At 44.9% G+C, this 20,000-nt stretch overlaps 2 protein-coding genes and 1 long non-coding RNA gene across 7 annotated transcripts in view; 1 reads left to right on the top strand and 2 right to left on the bottom strand.

Moving 5' to 3' along the window:
• Window positions 1-7,538, bottom strand: part of LOC125954681 (circadian locomoter output cycles protein kaput) — a 12,706-nt gene extending 5,168 nt beyond the window's left edge. The window contains exons 1-2 of the mRNA XM_049685166.1: window positions 7,364-7,538; window positions 3,019-3,729 (exon numbers count right to left, since the gene is read on the bottom strand). The gene's annotated coding sequence lies outside the window, so the exon portion shown is untranslated. The remainder of the gene's footprint in view (window positions 1-3,018; window positions 3,730-7,363) is intronic.
• A 1,942-nt stretch (window positions 7,539-9,480) lies between these two features.
• Window positions 9,481-20,000, bottom strand: part of LOC125954684 (prominin-like protein) — a 40,624-nt gene continuing 30,104 nt past the window's right edge. For 3 of the 4 annotated variants that reach the window (XM_049685171.1, XM_049685174.1, XM_049685173.1), the window contains 6 exons: window positions 19,860-20,000; window positions 19,458-19,796; window positions 19,256-19,377; window positions 17,673-17,723; window positions 16,857-16,985; window positions 9,481-12,589 (listed from right to left, as the gene is read on the bottom strand). The exon at window positions 19,860-20,000 is cut by the window's right edge and continues 3 nt beyond it. In XM_049685171.1, coding sequence (XP_049541128.1) covers window positions 12,475-12,589; window positions 16,857-16,985; window positions 17,673-17,723; window positions 19,256-19,377; window positions 19,458-19,796; window positions 19,860-20,000 — 897 coding nt within the window. In that variant the 3' untranslated portion in view covers window positions 9,481-12,474. The remainder of the gene's footprint in view (window positions 12,590-16,856; window positions 16,986-17,672; window positions 17,724-19,255; window positions 19,378-19,457; window positions 19,797-19,859) is intronic. The other variant, XM_049685175.1, reaches the window with a different exon arrangement.
• On the top strand, window positions 12,796-19,262 carry LOC125954694 (uncharacterized). Of its 2 annotated transcripts, XR_007469051.1 has the most exons (4): window positions 12,796-14,037; window positions 16,328-16,473; window positions 16,779-16,987; window positions 19,119-19,262. It is a non-coding gene; the product is annotated as an uncharacterized LOC125954694 (long non-coding RNA). The 2 variants fall into 2 exon arrangements; XR_007469050.1 differs by lacking the exon at window positions 12,796-14,037 and having other exon boundaries at window positions 15,956-16,473.

Raw genomic sequence — 20,000 nt, 5'->3', positions numbered from 1 at the left:
CATAACAAGTCGATAAAAAAAAAACAAATTTAAATGTTTCAAGTCCTTCAATGCTTAAGTACAAGGCCGAAGTGCCCGTTATAAAATCGGACTTGAAAAAATCTACAATAAAACATAGGAAAGTAATAATAGGTTAGGAAAGAAACTTTAAATATTAGCATAAGGAAATGTTTAAAAAAAAACAAGATATTCTCCATCAAGTGTCGAAAACCGAGAACGTGTTGATTCAAGCCGATTTAAACCCTAGTTGGCGTTGGAGAAGAAGACACTTCTACCACTTCTTTTGACGCAACTTTACAATTATGTATGATCAAACGATTGTTTTTTGTATTTCATCGACGTACCTTACGAAAATAAAAAAATCAAATGTGTTCTAAATAAATGTTGCAGCGAGCAATGCCCATGCGTAGAGATGTACCTCACATTCCTAATCCGATTTCTAAGATACTGTCACAGTACTTCCAAAGAAGATCAAGTTGGATCAATGTGGCGCATTTATTGAAACATTTATAAGCCGATAATTGCGAAAATAAGGACAAAGAAGTAAGCAAACAAATCAAATTAAAAAAATGCTCAAATACCCATAGCTGCTGCACCACTAACATGATTGTATTTTCACTCAATAAACGACACAATACGAGCTGCTACGTACAGCGCCTGAGCCGAGACTACTACGTGTACTCGCTGATGGCGTAGTAGCAACTCCGACAGTAAACCAAACAACTCGCGCCTCTACCGGCCGGCCTGTCCATCCCATTGGCGGTAAGAAGGGAGGAGAATACGGAGGTTCTAGGTGATGTTTATGGCTGCACTAGAACCGGTGCTAGCGTAGCGATCACCCGCCCTGCAGTTGGTGATGCATCGGTGATGTTATGCAACGGTCAGAGCGCCACACGACACTCTACCATCCATATTGTGACGCTGGTAGATGTTTCAACTTCCTAACAATCGCTAGTAAATGGGTTTTGTGGTCTGTCATGATGCCTCATACCACTTGGCAGCATCTAGCCCCAACCGCTTCACTCCATGATCACTACATGGCCTTAGCGGGACGGTAAGGGTCACACATATGGCAAGGAAAATGTTAGATGATTTCCTTGAACCACTGTTATCAAGGCGTATGCGTATGGTGGTGATGTTTTGCTTCGTCAATGCGTACGACACAGCGCTGCATCATCGCACCAGTTGCTTCAAGCTACAGAGGAATTACACATACAACAATGGCGCTGCTGTTATAATATTATTGAGATGCGAGTAATTACGTCCGTCAATTATTTTTTGTAGTAACACAACAACATCAACAACACATGCACGCACAAACACACATTCAATCTCAAGTGATAGTCATACCTGTATGATGCACGCATTTACATGTGCATCCTTGTCTTTTTCCCATTAAACTCATCTCACGAATGTTGGTATTGCACTATAGCTTAAAAGCAAGATGACGACATCGGGACATAAACCTTGGATGAGTCGATCTACAAACAGCATGCTATCAAAGTGCACTACGACGGCTTCGTCATTGGATTCAGATGAAAAGAATTGGTCATGTTCGTGCATCAGACGATCATTAGCTTTCCAACTTTATCGATAGCCAATAGCGCAAGGTATTCGTGCAGACTAACCCTCGTTACCGCATGATGCAGTACGCAATGCATTTTGGACGCCACAGTACATGCCACAGCATCCAGCTCTGCTCAATAGTCAATTATGCAGAATGCCTGCAAAGTTTTACGGTGTGAATCATGAACATTCCCTGCTTACTATACAGTCTTATAGCATTGCATATAGTGCTATGCAACTGCAGCCAACACACTGCATCATTCATACACCAATCTGGTCTCATCCGATTGGCTTTCACTCTGGCTCTGTGGTTTGGTGTTCGCTGAAGTGAATAAGTCCATAATAAACCAAAATCGCCAAACAATCGATCGACATCTAGAGGTATTCCGTAATGACATCGCTTTAGTACGAGTCCAACAAACGCTGCTGGAAGTTGTTGTTACCACCGATCGTACCAACAATCGATCTCGAACGCCGTCTGCCGCCAGGAGTCTGTGCCAACGGGCCGGGGGGGGGGGGGGGGCACTGTTGCACCAACCAACTTGGGCCAGGATATTTTATTCATCTACCTCATCAAGAAGTCAACGGTTACGCCCCTTCTAGATCTTTCAATCAAACTGCGAGCTGTTACGACCGATGATGGCAAGCCAACGGCGACGGTCCAACTCTTGACCGACTAGTAAACGGCCATGGAGCGGTGGTCCAACACAAAACAAACCGCCACGACATGTACGCGTGAGCAACGGGGTGTTCTTAGAAGGGAACTTAAATAGTGGCCTGCTCTTTGGCTCTCGTTTGGCCCCAATTTCAAAGTCTAATACGACTTTGATCCATCTTCCTACGACGCTAGAGTAATCTAGAAGCATTGCGAAGCAATCTCCTGTGCTCCGATTACGTATAGGCGCCATTACGTATAGACACCGATGCCGCCGAATCCATGCATCGATCATCCGAGAACCAAGAACTCCAAAGACGTCATTCTGCAGTGCGAAAGAAACAACGGAAGATGCCTTCGCAGGATATTAAGTAACATACAGGCATTAAGGAGGCATAGCGACGCTAATTGAGGTTAGCGATCTATGATGAGCTCATAATTTCTAGGACGAACGACGAAGTTCAGCGAACTGTTTACAGCACAGGGTCCCGTGGTTTGTTCCAAGTAGTTTACCAACTAGGCAGGGCTTCCAATGAGCACTTTGTTGCTGGTCAATTTCCAATAGCTACGCATTGTCTCCGCACAACTTTGACCTCTACATTAACAATCTATTGACTGTGCAATGTATAGATGGGTTTGCTTCCACCAATCCAACGGAATTCTTGAAAGTCTTCCGACCCAGACTTCGCTCGAAGAAGCTCACAAAATCCAACCGACGGACCAGCTACGGCTTATTATCTAACAGCCCACAACGCCGAGTATTCCTGGGTACCATCTACCATCACTGTGCAACGTACCTGCTTTTCCTTTCTGTCGCTTTAGTGTTGATACGGTGCGGTATCCATGGTTCGTCTGCTGGATTCGTATTGTCTTTATCTTCAGGTTAGAAAACTGCTCTACTACAAATGCATCCAGTACGCACAGCCAATTCACTCACCGATCACCACTGAAGTGATCTCTTGTCGCTCTTCGGTCTAATACACAAAAATCATCACCAATGCCACCTACACTATTCAGCTTCGGTTGGCACGTGCAGCACGTGCAAAGGAGCGTTCCACTCGCGTTTTCCACCCGAGTTTTCCACCCTCATTTGTTATTGTTTCAATTTGCCACCGAATTTCCATTCCACGTCCACCGGTGATGGGCACAAAATTAGCTCCCCGTCAGAGCCAACTCAGAGTTTGCCCGGACCGGTCTTTTGTTCGATTTCCTTGACAACGTCGGCTGCTGTCGGTAACTTGAGAGGACGAGTTCGGGAGGCTGATCGTCGCTGAACAATTTCAGATTTTTATTTTCTTCCCTCCCTGGACACCGCCTGCTACGGACAGGGAAGAAGTTGGCTGGCGCTGAACGACACTGACTCACTAAGGACTAGCACTCTACCATCAGGACGAACAACAAACACGGTTTCTTTGGCGAAACTTTTCCGGTTTCTATTTCATTTTCAGCTGCTATAGTAGTAGAAACACACATACACCTGCACACCCTGGATACACCTGGTACACCGACTAGCAAACAGGGAGAAATGGAAAAAAATAAACGGACTACTTATCAGAAGGAAAACTCGCCAAGGAGCGTACTCGAAGATTTTCACAACCCCACACACACCATGTTTCATTTTTTACTTCTTTTGGGGTGCACATACACACTCGTCAATGCACAGACACATCCTTCTGCTCTCCTGTTGCTTCACCAGCGGAAAAGAAGGAAATCCAAACACAATGGTATGACAACCGTGGTAAGGGGTGCTGGTGTCATGGTTGGGGAAGCACCGGAACCCAGCCCGGCCTGTCAACGGCACAACCACCGTCAGACACAATCGTTACGTATTCCATCCAATCGAGCGAGGAAAATTCCGATTTTCACCACCTGCCCGGGCTCCATTTCCTTCTCGCATTTCCATCAGAGGACCACTCACACCATCATCCACGTCACAAGGAACACTAGATCGCACACATTGTCTAGGGGATCCAGCAATAGGAAGGGGGCTAGCAAAACCGAGGCAGCCACGTTGATTCAAGGCAACAGCCGGTGTAATCGTGGCGAGTCAACTACGAGCCTGCTGCTTACTGCGTGGCCACTAATTCAATTAAACGCGCTCGCTGCACTCGTTGTATTCGAATTACTACAGGAATGTCACTTCAACCACTGAGAACTGGAAACCGAAACCCACACGGAACCATATGCGAAATTTACACAAAACAATTACCGGTTTATTTTATTTAAAAAAAAAATGGGCTCGTCACTTGAATCACTAAAAATGGCGGATGGACACATAAATCACAATGACACACAGCGTTTTCCTTCATTTCTCACAACGAGCCTTCACTATCGATGACCATCAGTGGGCATCCTAGTAGCACTGATCTCGGATGAAAGTAGCTGCTTAGCACTTCAGGCTGGTTGAGCGAGGAGCAAACCGGACACCGAACCACACTACTCCGGCGTCATCTCGATTGTGTTGACGGCATTTCGCCATCATGGAAAAATCGAGCTCGAATACGAAAACCGAGGACAACCGATCGAAACTGGCCACCACCGCCGCCGCAGCCACCGCAACACAACCAACAATCACACACATAGCCGCACCGAAAGGGACTAACGGCAGTAGCAACGGTTTCTCGGATTACCATCGCAACGGCCCCTCTTCCCTAGCCACCCAATACCGCCTTCCCTCTCGCCCCCCCCCCCCCCCCACACACACACACACACTCGCAGTTCTGTGGTGTAAAGTTAAAGACAAAAAAAACATTTCGCACAACCACAGTGGAGCACTGTGGTGGGCAGGATAGACACATACCACGAAAGCAGCACACGGAACCGAGCGCCACATGTACCAGATGCAACCAGTTGCATTCCCCACAGGAATGCAAATCCAGTGCACATGCGTTCGAGCGGGATGTCTCTGTCTCGGTTGCCCATCACACTCCCGATACACCGATACACCGACAGCAAACTGTTGCCATCACGACATTAGGATCGGTCGTCGTCCACCTCCTCCCTACCGTCGAGGGGGAGTCACAGATTACACCCTCTGGCAGTCCCGGCGAATGGCACACACCGGAAAGGATACTTCTTTCCTTCTCTTTCCTCGTATTCGGGTGTGTGTGTGTGTGTGTGCTTTCTGTGCTGCTCCACAGGTAACTCGATAGACGAACGTCGTTCGTCACGAAAAAGGGCGCCCGATGATGTAATTGCTGGTTATCATCATCGATTTCCTCGATTTTTCCTGTCCCCCATTCGCCCTTAGTTTTCCATTTGTACAGAAATCCAGATGTTTAGCTTGCGCAAAAGAAAAAAGAAGGAAACTCGAGGGTAGCAAGCCGTTTGCCTTCGAGTCCCGTACCAGCCGGCACTTTTGAGGGTTCCACTCCACGACGCTGGCCACAATTGGAACCGGAACAAGGATAGAGAGGGCCTGTTGGCTGCTGTTTGCAGAGGACGAGGTAGAACAAATAATTGGCTGGAGAAGTTGGAAACTTTGGTTTTCCTTTGATTGTCAATAGCACTGGTCCCCTGGTGCTGGTTCCGAGTTTAGTTTAAATTCGAATCCCCGCAAAAGGGATTCTTTTTCCAGCAAACAGCGCTTTGACCTAGCAACAACCGTTTGCAACAATAATTTGCAAATGCATGCTCGATGGTATCCCTCACTTATCCAAACCACCTGTCACTTAACTGGAGAATTTCTGTTTCAGTATTTCTGTTCAACACCAAAAAACCACTCCCGTGATCACTGCGCACTGACACAACACATTCCCATTTGCATCTCACTAGCATCAGCATCCAGCAAGTGGAACCATCATTTGCTACACAGCGGCGGCCAGCGGCATTTCATCGTTTGCTGGTGCGATAAGCATATTTTGCCGTCGGCAGCAGTAGTCGGCTGGATTGCGACAAACATGCGAACCAACAAATTGCATCGCAATTCGTACGTGTATGTGTTGGTTGCAGTAGGCTTACGGGGGGGAGCTACACAATTGAATTCTAATGCATCGGCACCACTAACACAGAGCAGAAGCGACGGCGGCAGCAGCCACGAGAACAACAAGTTTTCCCTTCGCACCATCACCATGCGCCTCCTTGGGTTTGGGTTTGCCACTCTCAACGCTCTCAACGCATACTCCGTAATCTTATACCTCCGTCTGCCAATCTAACGATACATCCAGCCAACGCCGCGAACCTTTTCCACACCATTCACTAGTGATCTCGTCTACACTAAACTACGGCGCCCATTAGTGCACGCTGCCTGATGACGTTCGTCCACTAACTGCAGCGAGCGGGCGGATCGTTAAAGTGAACTGAACGCCCTCCAGTACAGTGGTGTTTGATTCCGTCAACACTCACAAGCACATGCACCGCTTATCGTTGCCATTCTAACTCGCCCGCTCCCTAACCCCCCGGTTCTCCCTTCACTTCCTACTCCCAGCAATGTTCTCACGCAAACTGCAACCGGTTGAAAACTGCATCGCGTTGCACTTTTGCCACGCGATGTGCGTGTGCGTCATATTATTGCCACCGTACTTGTACCTTAGAAGGGGCGGCGAAGGTGTCAGGGGAGGAGGAAGTTAAGGGCTACCACCACCATTCATTCATTAGCCCGCGGACGACTACCCTTCGGTGGGGTAGGCAGCTGACCGCGCTAGCCACACTCTCTCGCGTGTCGTCGACGTGTTCCTGTGTACTGCAACTTCAACACCCCGTCCCCACCGCTTGCCTCACGTACATTCGTTCTTCGAATGTCACCTAGATCGTAGTAAGCAGCCCTTTTTTTTTTGCTGTGTCTCGTTTTACACTCTCTCGTCGCACACTTCACATACATTCACTACACAGCCGAGCGAGCAACAATAACAAGGTCGCACAAGACAAGAAGATGGAGCAGAAGAGCCAACCATGCTGCAGGTCGCCCGACACGTGTGCATCACAAACAAAGCAACACAGCGGCGTCTTCGGTTTGCTCTGTGCAGCATGCTTTTGATATCTGATTTCGGAGCCAAGTATAGAAATGGCGGAAAGCATGTATCTTATCGCAAACCGTAACTGCATACACGTGGCGAAAGCAAAACAAATCTCTACCGTCGATGATGCGATGCGGTTTGAGTGCACTCAATCTTGGGCAACGGAATCACAAGTGCATCCACTCACCAACACGGTACACCGAGTAAAAACACGACACATAAAGTCTCGAATCTAGTTGTACTCCCTGCTTCGTCAGGTTACACTGCATGTTTTGAGACCGTTGAACTACAACTTTAATCGTTGTGTGGACATCGACATGTTTTACAATAACTGGTTTGATTCCGGTTAAAAAAAGACACAAACTCACAAGCAAAATAAAGACACACGTGTAGGGAGTAACCGCACGCGCCAACGTTCGTGAATCGTTTGAATTGAGTGCGATGCGAGGCCCCCAACATATGCGTTCATTCTCTGGGGGGGCGAACCTCCCCATTCATTCATTCGACTCCATCGTTCACTCTACGGGCGTCGCGGTAACGAAGATGATTAGAAGCACGCGCCTCCATTTTCCATTCGCCTTCTAACCCGTTTGCTTAGCCCGCCTCTGGGGATCGGTATGCTGCGATCTGGAGTGATCGATGCGCCGCATCTGCATCCCGGATGATCGGGCTGTTTGTTATGGACAGAACGTCGTCAGAATGCTGATGATGTCTGGGATCGGAACGATTCGAGAAGCATCACAAAGGAAAGCAGACGCACGGGCGCGACAACCAACAATTCTGGATCGTTCTGCGTAGCGGTAATCGGACCTTGCATATCGACCTGCGCCACCGAATTACCTATACAGCAAGCAAGACAGGACTTCCGAGGTGTCGCGATCCGGATTGAGTAATCAATCGTGCATAATTTGGTATTTGGATCACAATCGAAAAATTGACTGAAGCTAGAACCGAAGGTCGCGGACGATCTCTATCAGTCCTCGTGGAGTGGTTCTTCTTTTATGAATATCCAATTGCGCATCTCATAGATAGCAATTGCAATTCTATGCTACCACCCGCCTTAGACCAACAGCGCAGCAGAGAAGAGTGAAGGTTTTTTGTTTGACTAAAATTAAAATCATCACCGCGCTTCGGCGGACATATGCTAAAAAGAGAGGCCCGTGAGGCTCCGATGTACGCTGATTTGCATACGATCTACCCAAAAAGGGTCTACATTTATTATTCAAACGACAGTTTGATGTTTATCGCGATCGGGATCGAAAAGTGACAATGCTTACCTGGTCTGAAAACCGAGCCTTGAGGAAAACGAAAATAGAAACAGTTGCAGTATCTATGTACCTCTGCAGTGTCGATCGAAATCGAGAACAAATGGCGCCAGACCTGTGGGAGATCGCTCCAAGTTGGCTCGCACTAACTTGGAGCAAAAACGGTGTGGAATAGTCGAAGAATGAACATCCTATTACCACGAGCCATACGCGACGTCACGTTTACATTCCAGTTCACGTCGCTTGCCCTGGTCGGCGCAACTTATCAGTTTCGGCCTCCCAGAGAAGCCTGCACCGAGGTGGCTCGTGCAAGTTTGTTTTGTTTGTCTGGGCGATGAAGGGGGCGCAGCAGTGTAGCAGCAGCAGCAGCAGCAATACTGCCAACATTAGCTCTCAGGGCACAGCTCAAGGTGCATCGTTCTCGCGATGCACTCATGGGGCGATTAGATTGCATAACTGCGCACCAGCACCATCAAAGGCACGCGGTGCAACGCGGTGACAGAACCGACGTTAAGAGCACACCATGCGATGCATGTACTTCGACGATCCGGTACTATCCGGTTGGTTTCCGTATGATCCAATCGACATAAGATGCAACTCATCTCGCTAATATGTCGTACGAGTCGCGATACCATCGGTTCCCGAATATTAATTCACATTATTAATGATCTACCGTTCGTCCAAACAGCAGTTAATCAATCATCATACTCCATCGAAAATCATTTATTTTCAAGCATTAGTTATTTAGCGGCTTACCTGTGGTTAGCGATTGAAGGTCACGTGTTATGAATATCGAAGTCAAGCCACGATAGAAGGTCCCCCTTTTATACGTGCTTCCTCCACTGCTCCGCAAGCCACGGAACATTCTGATAAACGATAAACGGTTTACTACAAGTCTAATGCGTACCTTTTCATTCGACGATGAACTTTGAACCAGCGGCAGCAGTTTTTGCACAGGCAATGGTAGGAGCACGAGGTGGTGTTACCTGTTCGGACTGGAGAATTCGAATCCGTAAACGACCCTCCGCAAACACTCTGCTAGTGTTGTATTCGTATTATCACTTTATTTTGTTTCTTATTCGCAGTAATGTTTCAGTGTTTCTGGTTTGCAGTGCAGCTACTGCCTTTCCGGAACATCCGTCCTTTTTCTTGCATTGTGTTACTTGTCTTCTCCATTTCTTATTGGAGTCAATGTTTTTTTCTTCATCTTTTTTGAATGGTTCAAACAATTCGCTTCCATTCCCCCGTCACAAACTTTGCATATTATTCGCTCCGCTTCAAATCTCCGGAATCCTGCAATGCCCAACTACGGCAACGATAATCGGTACTTAATTTATTGGATTCGTTTTGTTCTCTTTTTTGCTCCATTTTACTGCTTCATTGGGACTTCATTTTCAATCTTTGTGATGGTAAATTTGAAAGTTACATGAAACTTGCACATGTGGAAAGGTACACTTACAAACGCGGTCTGCTCTCTCTCTTTCTCTCCCTCTATATTTTTGTATCGACGAATAAGAAAAGACACATCGAAGTTTTCTCAAATCTGGCACTGCTCCTTCTTTACCTTACCCCATCAACCTCACTCCTAACCGGTGCAGGTGATGATTTTGCGAATAAAAATGCACAGTTTTTTTTTCGTTCGCCTGCGTTTTACATTGTTTCTCCACCAAAGTAATATTGTTAATATTGTTTCCATTTGTTTTTATCTCTGCCGTTTTACTTGCTACGCAGTTTATTTGATTTATTTTTTGTATGGTACGTTTGTGTGTTTACGGTACTTGGTGAGACTTGGCGATTTGGCCTGCCACTTTGATAAGATGGCTTCTTTTTGTTAAGGATAAAAAGGGTTTTTTTTACCGATGCGTCCCACATACTGTTCTTCTATGGGGTACGGATTCTCCTATTCACACCATTCACACATGTTAAGACGTAGTGCGATACGCTTATGATTTTCTGGGTTTACGGATAGTATGTATAATATATACGTTAAAAGGATTGATTTGCTTCATTCATTTAGAGATGCATTATCGTACACTTAAACATGGAAATATGCAAACTTGAGATGAAGAAACATGGCCTACACAAAAGGCGAAATCAGGATGAGTAGCACTAACCGGAAAACCATTACTTTATCACCTTCACTTCTAACCTCGACTTGGATTGCGCATTTTTATGATTTTGCTTTGTTTTCTTTGCTGTAAAATCAATCGACAACTTGCTACACAGTTGTCTCACGGAAGTCCATCTGGATTTATCGGTGCTTGTTGGCTAGTATAGGAATTGCATTAAAAGGAATTCAAAACATCTGCTACCAGGCTGCTAAAAGCCAGGACTTCAGATGTGAAAATAAACTAACTAAACGCGTCCGTCGTTGATATAAAAAGGAATCTAAGGGAACTAAAATATCGTTTCGTTTAAAAAATGAGACTAAAACTATCAAAAATTGTGTCTTCATCCCGGCTATATCGCTCTCTCGTCGACCTGGTCGCATGATCGCGGGCAAACATTGTTGACCAGCAAAAGCAATTCGAATAAAATATATTTATGATTTCGCAGTAAACTAATAACGAGATTCTACTAACAGCACATAGGCTCCACTACACGCAATCGTCCGGTGCTCCTCTCCACACACTAATGGCTACCATAGGCGGAATGGGAAACAGCACACATTTCCATCCGCACACATTTTTGGTTTGGACTCGCACACACATTATAGCGGGGATTCATAAACGCTGAGTTAGTGGTTTCAGTAAAATTAATCAGCCTTGTTACGTCTATAAATCGAGTCCTTTTCCGTGCTCTATTCCACGCGCTATAATCTGAACAACAATCGAATTCCAGTGAACGATGGGCACGAAAGAAAAAGCACAGATACGATATAAAAGTTACAAGCAATACATTTCAGGGTAACCTACTCGGAAAACCCGTGGCAGAACCGTCGCCATTGGTCGGGGAAGAAAGAGAGAAGGAGAGAGAGAATGGTGTATAATTGCCTAGCGCAGTACGAGCTACACTGAAGCGCAGGACCGAACGCGATACGTGGCTCCACCACAATCAATTCTACTGATAAACTGAGCATCTTCAGGTTCCTACTAGGCTTGGTTCAGATTCAGGCAGGTTTGAGCCATCGGAACCATCACACTATTAGAATGGTTCCATTGGTTAAAGTGTATGTAATCTTATACCTTCACTGTCGTCGTAGCACTTGCTTGTATGCTTCCGTGCTTGCTTGCTCTGTCCAACTGTCGATATTCGCTTCAATCTTCTGGAATGGCTTTTCGGTGCACTGTTTGAATTTGTATTAACGCCGTCGTTCAAAATTATTTCACCTTCGAGTCCTGAACATTCGCTAGCATAACGCTGAATTTCTAAAAATAAGAAGACTTTGTAGTACGTTGGTTACAAACCAAACGTTATCCTAACCAAACACAACTCAAACCCCTGTTCTGCTGTTAGGTGTGCAACACCAATCAGTTCGATCGAATTGTTTATCAAATATATTCATCTATTCGCATACTGTTCAGCTAAACGAAACAGAAAAAAACAAACGAAAGAAAACAAACTTCTCACTCTCAATTCAATCGGACAAACAAAAACTGAATGTTCAGAAAAGGTTCCTCTGATACAAAAAGCTCCACAACTCAGCACTCGACACATTATTCAAACCGCTGTGGGAGGAGTTTGCCGTTTCTGTTCTTAAAGATAATTCTATTCTCTTCTTCCTGCTCTGCTTGCTGTTTTAAGAAGACAAATGCATACTGATTATAATCATAACAGAATAAATGTTTCGTGGTTTTACCAATAATAAAAGAAAACTACAACCTGATTCTCCCTTCATCGTACGAAGAATTTTGTTAATTGCGGTTCAAAGACAATAAATCCGGTCGAAATGTTTCGCGCCTTTAGACGTAAAGCCATCGGTTTGAGTGCTCTCTTCTAGAATCATATCCTTCTTAAATGACACGAGAGGATTAAGCACATTCCATGGCTGGCTGGCTGGCTAGCTTTGTTTACTGGCTGGCAACACGCTATCTTACTCGTGTTCACTCGGTGCCCCAGGATAGTAGTACGGTGGTGGGCGTTCGTACTCTGCTGCCGGTGGGGCCATCGGAGGGTTCTGGTAGCGTGGCGGAGCTCCATCCCAGTTTCTGTGCAAATGTCGTTCGTAAAACATCGTGGAAAGAGAAGAGAAAAAACAGCAAAACACACTAGTTAGAAATTAACTTTGAACAGCTGAGAATGATGAAAGATCACTTGTTTGGTGATGGTGATGGAAGGAAAGACTAAGAAATGTAAGTCCAGTTACGGAGGATCCGGAATCTGGAAAATGTTTCCATTCTATTTACACGTACCGCACACGCCACGTGGGCATAACATTCGCATGTCTACATGCGACCGTTCGTCGTGCACTTGGCGATCCATCACGATCATTCATATCGCATACTGATCGAACGAACTATCTAAAGGAACGGTTTCTCTATTGTCCCAATTTCGTTTGGCCTTTGCTTCCTGAGCTTGAACTCAAATCCTATTGGTGGTCTCGAATGGTCTCCTTATTCTATCCCTCATACTATATTACTACTACTATCCATCATCAACGGTGGTAGCTCGTGCACAATCAGGAAGGGAGAAAGGAACCTGTTATCTCTTCTCGACCTAACAGTAACCAATCGAGTCAGTTCTAGAAAGAGGAGCGGCTATAGGAAAGGAGGCCTGAGGGAGGAGGTAAGCGGGAGGCGGCAATATTGTGCCGTGTGACAACATTGTGCCGTGTGACAACAGATTCGTACGAAGTTCCTCTCGGTATTACTCACGGATCACGGCAGGATTTAACATTTCGGTGTGTGCGGGGTGTGTGTTTGTTTGGTGAGCTACGGAATGGGACGATAGTACTGGTCCTGTGATGAACCGAACCCGGATCGGAGCCGGCTATCGCACGGCTTATAGTTGAACCTTGCATTGTTAGCGTTTGCATCAGCGGAAGTAGTAGTAGTAGTAGTGGAAGAAGTAGCATTTCAGGTAAGCGTAAGTAGTTGACAAATTCGCATTCGCATTCACGGAGCGTGATGATCGCGGAGCGAGTTGCATAAAGAGACAACAGACAGGAAATAGACATTGAAATAGATAACATTTATGGTATCAGGGCAGAGGGTATAGAGCTAGAGAGTTGGTAAAATGATATGAAGAACCATGAAGCGTGGAATGTTCGCGTTCGGCCAGAGGCTACAGAAAACGGTAGAAACCCACTAGGTGGAACTAACGAATGAACGAACGAACGCACAACACATCTCGCAAGCGATTCCCAGAACAGGGAGTTCTTGTTTTATGTAGAAACAGAACGTGCAGCAGGGTGCTTAACACACAGTCACAACAAACAACATCCATCGGTCACAACATCTAAGTCAAGAAGCAATGAGTAAACACCCCTAGAGGTATGGGGTATGTACAGCAGAGTGTGTTTGAAAAACGGACTGACGGTGCAGGGGAATTGTCTGGTGCAAAACCTACCCAACATCAATCGATGGATACAACACATCATCACAAGACCCATAAAACAAAAATTAAGGACCAGGATAACAGTAACGAGGTGTCGAAGGTGAGAATGCCAACATTTCAACAGGAAAGCCATAGGCGGAGCGTGACAAAGAAATTGTATAAAAACCCTCGTCCAATGTCTATCAGATCGCCGTAGTTTGCTGCCATAAAAAATATCAAAAATTATTAACCATTTTCTGAGCTGAGTTACAAAACGTAAAACGTGGTTCAACATTGACAACATGTCTAATTTTCCATGTCTTTCCACAACTCTAAAACCGTGTCCAAACGATGACGAATGTTGGAGAATTTCTCGACGAGAACTTCGCAAACAAACGTCATCCCATACAAATCCGTCGAGAAGTTATCGCGATAACTGGAATGCACGTGTAGACAGCGAGCAAGCGAGAACGAGTGAAAACCCCCTTAGGAGCTGTCAAATCGTATGTAAACAGTAGGGCGAGAAAGTTATCGCGATAACTTTTGCTCAAATTGAGCAAAAGTTATCGCGATAACTTTGTTGCTCGTCTGGACGGAGTTTAAGATCTTTGTTGGTGTAGGCATCAACATAGAAAAGAATACAATTTAGTGACTGTTAGTAATTTATTGTTGGTTGGTACTTATAACATACGGCAATTCTTGGCCATGGTTTAACGAATTACGTTACGGCCATTCAAATTGCAAGGTTCCGTGATTAATAATGAAACGTGTACGAACTATTTTCCATTATTTATAGCTGGAAAACACGTATTTACCAAGAAGCGATGACAAATTCTCATTACCCGTTTTAATGCTTGCTTAGAAATACAACATTTTCTAAACACAAAACCAACTAGATAAACAACAACCCTCAAAAAGACGGAAAAGCCAACTGTTGTTTTTAGAAACTGAAAATTCTAAAAACGCCAAAAAATGTAGAGCAGAATATATTTTTATAAAACTAAACACATTGGGGTATATGTAAAAGACCAGCTCAATATTCAGCAGTGTAAAATAGCAGCTGATCTTATAGAAAATGGACGAAGTAGTTTTTATTGGCCAAGCAGAAAATAGTACATCCTTTAGAGGAGGTGCTGCATGTGGGCAAGGATACGGGGCTCCAAAAACATTACTACGAGATACACAGAGAAAGGCAATCGATATAAAGGCATAGAGAATAAGAGGGGAAGAGAGAGAGAGAGTAAGAGAGAGAAATAGTACGCATAGATAAGGAGGCAAACAGCGATAACAACAAATATTCGTTCAGAACCTGCCTCACATCGGAGTCGCAGGAAGCTCCCAGTATCTGCGCACGCGATTTACGCCCGTTCAGTCTTATACGCATCAAGCGTCAGCGATCACTCCGTCCACTCGTCCTGTTTCTTCGAGATCAATACTTCTCGTAGCCACTGTCGGTGCGCGTTGACGAGTGTTTGCCACTTGCCGTCGATTCTTCACTAGCCAGAGAGCGGGGCCTCCGGAAGGACATGGTACGGAATTCCAGTGGCGAAGGTGTACGTGCCGGCACCAGAGCCATCGATCTTACTGATCCGACGCTACTGCTATTACTGCGACTAACGCTAGCACCACCAGGACCACGCTGATGGTGGTGATGCTGATGATGATGTCGATGCCGTGGTGTTGACGGAAAGTATGTTGCCACCGTCAACAAATCGGACGAACCGATACTCGTCGGCGGTGCCTCTGTGTCGTCAGCCTCTGCCGGCGTCCCCGGTTCGACGGCATCGTGCTGTCTCAGTGCCGTCTGGAAGTCGTCGTAAAAGCTTTTACTAAACAGACGACTGAGCATGCGATTTGGTGAGTCGGCCACCACCGTGGCACCACCGTTTCGCGAGAACGATGATCTTCGCTGGCCTCTCGGGGCCATATCCGCCAGCTCGTACGGTGAATCGTGCGTAACGACCAACGACATGGGCAGCGACATTGGAAGGGGAGTTGAATGGTGACGTTGGTGGAGATTATGCTCGTGGTACTGCAGGGTTCGATTGGATGTTAGCTGTTGCGGTGGTGGTGTTAATGTGGAATCGGCCCGTTTGCCTCCTCCGCTAGGGGTTAGTATTGACGCAAGATCTGACGGCTCTAGACTGTCCAAGGAGAGCAAAAATTGAAGGGAGTAAGGAATTAGCAACGCAATCGGACGATTGCGACCCTGTCGGTGTTGTGTTTGCAATACGCAAGCGACCAATGGAATGTACACGGGCGTAAGTATAATGTATAGATGACGATATTCGTCAACCATGTAATAGCGTAGGTACTTCGCTCTACGCAAAACTCAAAACATCCGGAACCACTTACTTTCTCATACGTATACTAGAACCTTTCTAAACGTCTAATCCTACACACTATTCTAGCGTAAAACAAAACAAAAATAAATCGACAAAAAACCTCACGCATTGCAATAGCAATTCTACCATCAATCGTACGGTGCAACTTAGCACTCGACACATGGCCGGCCAGTGAACGACGATAAAGATGAACCCGTTACAGTAACCTGCAGGTAATTAATGCGGCGTATGCTTATGCTTGATAATGATGGATTTTTTGCAAGGCATGTTCTTATGCAAATGACAGTGCACTTGGTAGTGTTTACGTGTGAGGTGAGAGAGAGTTGTGTTTCGGTGAAGGTGACTGATTACATGATCACCTGGCACAGATAGAGTATGGGTGTCCGTCTCAGCATAATAAACAACATTAGCAGGACTAGGTGTGCTACACCGCACCTGTCCTTCATTGCAATTAGAGACAACTGGGAAGAAAGGCGAGGAATTCAATTGGATTTTGTCCTCTACGCTCCTGTTCCAGTGCGATAGTCTCTTCCGAAACGAAGAGCCAGATGCAACGCTTCCATTCGCCGTATCGTCAACGACGGCAAGTACTTACTTCGGTGCTATGTCATTATAGCGAGGATCACGGCTATGCGAGGGACTGCCTTCCTCGTAGTAGATCTCACGACGATCGCGAGACTCTCGGCGGCGGTCCTGCTTCTTGCGACGCTTGTTCTTTGGTCCGCTGTAAGTAGAATGAAATAGGTAGATATTAGACAACACAAATTGAAACTGCAACATTACGCTCATTAGTGTTTTGCCAAATGTTGGTAAAAATGAGAAAGATCTTCTTCATCACATTACACACTACAAGATACATATGATGCGATACGTCAAATTATATCTCCTCAAGAAAAGATGTATAGGTAAATACTCGTGGATTTCGTTATGAAACCATCGTAACAAATTGTTAAAACGGTTATACCAAATCTTTCATTCCGTTCGGCACCGGAGAATTCATGATTCAATGTTTGACAGTAACCAATTAACGTAACCACGAACCTAACAAAACTTGCAACATAATAATAATTAGAACATTAGAAACCATACCGGTTGGTAACGACAAAACACAACACAACAATGCAGGCAATCAACGGAAAACAAGATTGGTAAGGCACACCAACGTGTACGACACAAACGAGAGGATGGGTAGGAGGGATGGAATGCGATTATTGTAATTATTAATGGCACATAGTATGGCAGAGTGCACTCAGCAAACTCTGAAGCCTTGCTGGCTGGCAAGCATGAATCCTTCCTCCTCTTACAGTCCGTCCGATCGAAAAGAGCCAATATCAGAGAAACAGTTCCTATGCAAAAGTCTAACGATCTACGCTCTTGGTATCGCGCTTTGGTAGCCAATTCCGGAACTTACCTCGCCAGAGGAATGTTATCGCGCTCGGTGTAGGCGTCGTATAGATACTCACTGTAATGAGAACGGAAAAGTGACAAGAAGAGAAACGATACCACAAAACAAACAGAAAGGAAAAAGTGTCACGCATTTCACGCAACTGCCATCACCACACACGCAAAACAAACATTGTAACATAGCACGTAACGAACAGTACGAAGAGAGTGGAGGTAGAAGAAGAGATCATTGCTTGTTCCCTTTTGTTCGTGAATGCATATTATAGGTGAGCTAGGTGAGACTAGCAAACGTGTTTTTCAGGCGCACACCGTGGACCAAAGAACCAATCAACCGGCCATCAAAATTCAAAAAGCTAAGATGATTATAACATATAATGGAACGTATCTACTATGAACACGAGCATCTGTAGGAGCCATCCCATCCGAGCATTGATGCGGAAAGCTTATCTCAAATGAATATGACAAAACAAACACAAACTTAATGTAACTAAAGCTAATCATGAAAGACGATGATCGGCGGGGCGCTTGAAAGATTTCGATTCCTAACAACAAAACCTTCCACAGACAGATCGTCCTCTACTAGGACAAAATTTATAGCATCGGGATAGCATCGGTAATGAATCAATCTGATTTATACATCCGAGACTTAACTAGGTTTCCAAAAGTAGGAGTAGGAATTTCGTTATGCCAAAATTGCTTGCCAGGAGCCGAAGGTTTAACCTCATCATTAACAACACATTTTTTCCATTCGATTCGAATTTAGTGGACCAAAATGGTGGACTTGTATGGACGATTAAAACATAAACAGAAAAGGAAGCATGATCTAACCAGGAATATTGAGCGTACTTTTATATTAATGATTACTACGATGAATATTACTGAATTAGCTAGACTTACCTATTAATCTACTGTTAGTTCAACTACTTCAAATATTGATGAATGATTTGCCTTATCAAATAACTGAACATTCAAACTATATATAACTTGATCGAAATGTTAGCATTTTCCATGACGGGAAATGTACGTGAAAGCGATAAGCCAGTGCAACTGTAAATCAAACCTTAACAAATAACATTAAAAACTAACCAATATCCCTAAATTTAAATCAACTGTAACGATGATTTGCGAATCTCTTCGAATTAAGGACCGCCGTTGAATCTTTTTCCGAAGAAACGTAATCTTTCTTTCACGCTTTAAAACATACATTTTCGCTACGCGATAAGATGATTGAGAAAGGTTCAGGCACTACACCATAATACTGTTTATTACAATTAGCAGCTATTATCAACGCAAACGGGAAGCATGCATGCAAATATCTTACGCACTAGGGAGGCACCTGTGTTAGCTCTAGCAACAACCATGCGCAGTCAAAAAACTAATACTACAACACCATAACACCTGACGATTACCTCTTTGAGAGTATGAAAACTTAAAATGCTTAATGATCATTTAGTTTCTACTTGTTAGGGGTGTCTTAAATACAATTCAACTCTTTGGATAACGGTTGGCATGCAGAGTGGAGAGTCTGAAACCTTGTGCAACAATTGTGAAGGAAGAATGAAGGTGAACTGTTGCTGAATTGGCACTTACGATTCTACCATCGGCCCTGGGTAAGGATCCGACTTTTGGTACAGCGTTGAGAGCTTCACGCCGAATATAATCGACGGAAGGAACAGCAGCAGACACCAGACAACACCCGCCCAGAATCCATTCTGCAACAATGCGAAATGCACAACACACATAATCAATAATATCGTCCTAGAGGAATGAACCATATTCTGCAATGACTTACGAAAGGATCCACAATGCGGTTGCAGGATGCTACGATCACCGACTGGTAGACATTAAAGACCGGTCCACAGAGCCCAATGTCGTTTTGCGTCGAATCAATCACCAGGTTGATGTAGGCATAGATCTGCTTCGTAAATCCGTTCACCAGCTCTAGTGTGATGTTCTGCACGAACGCTTTGCCGTACGTGTTGATATACTCTTCTGCTCCGCTAATTTGCTCAAGGAACTTGTCAATGGCGTCGGAGAAGGATTTTTCGCCAAACTTCAGACTGCTGTCCAGCGAGGTAGACAGCTTGATCAATTGATTCGTCGAAGCAATCATCGGTTCAACGAGATTTGTCTGCAATAAAAACACAAGTATTGAAAACCAAAAAAGAGGGTGACACAAAACTCTTATACGAACCTGATATGAAGAAAGATGCAGTGCCTGATTCTTGAGGTTCACTTTAATTTCGTTCGTTTCCTTTCCAGAAGGTACGCGATTGGCTACATCGCGCAATTTCTCCGCTATCTCATTCAGATTATACTCCGTGATGTTAAAGGT

This window comes from Anopheles darlingi, chromosome 3, assembly GCF_943734745.1.
Source record: "Anopheles darlingi chromosome 3, idAnoDarlMG_H_01, whole genome shotgun sequence".
NCBI lineage: Eukaryota > Metazoa > Arthropoda > Insecta > Diptera > Culicidae > Anopheles > Anopheles darlingi.
This window is presented reverse-complemented; position numbering and strand designations above follow the sequence as displayed.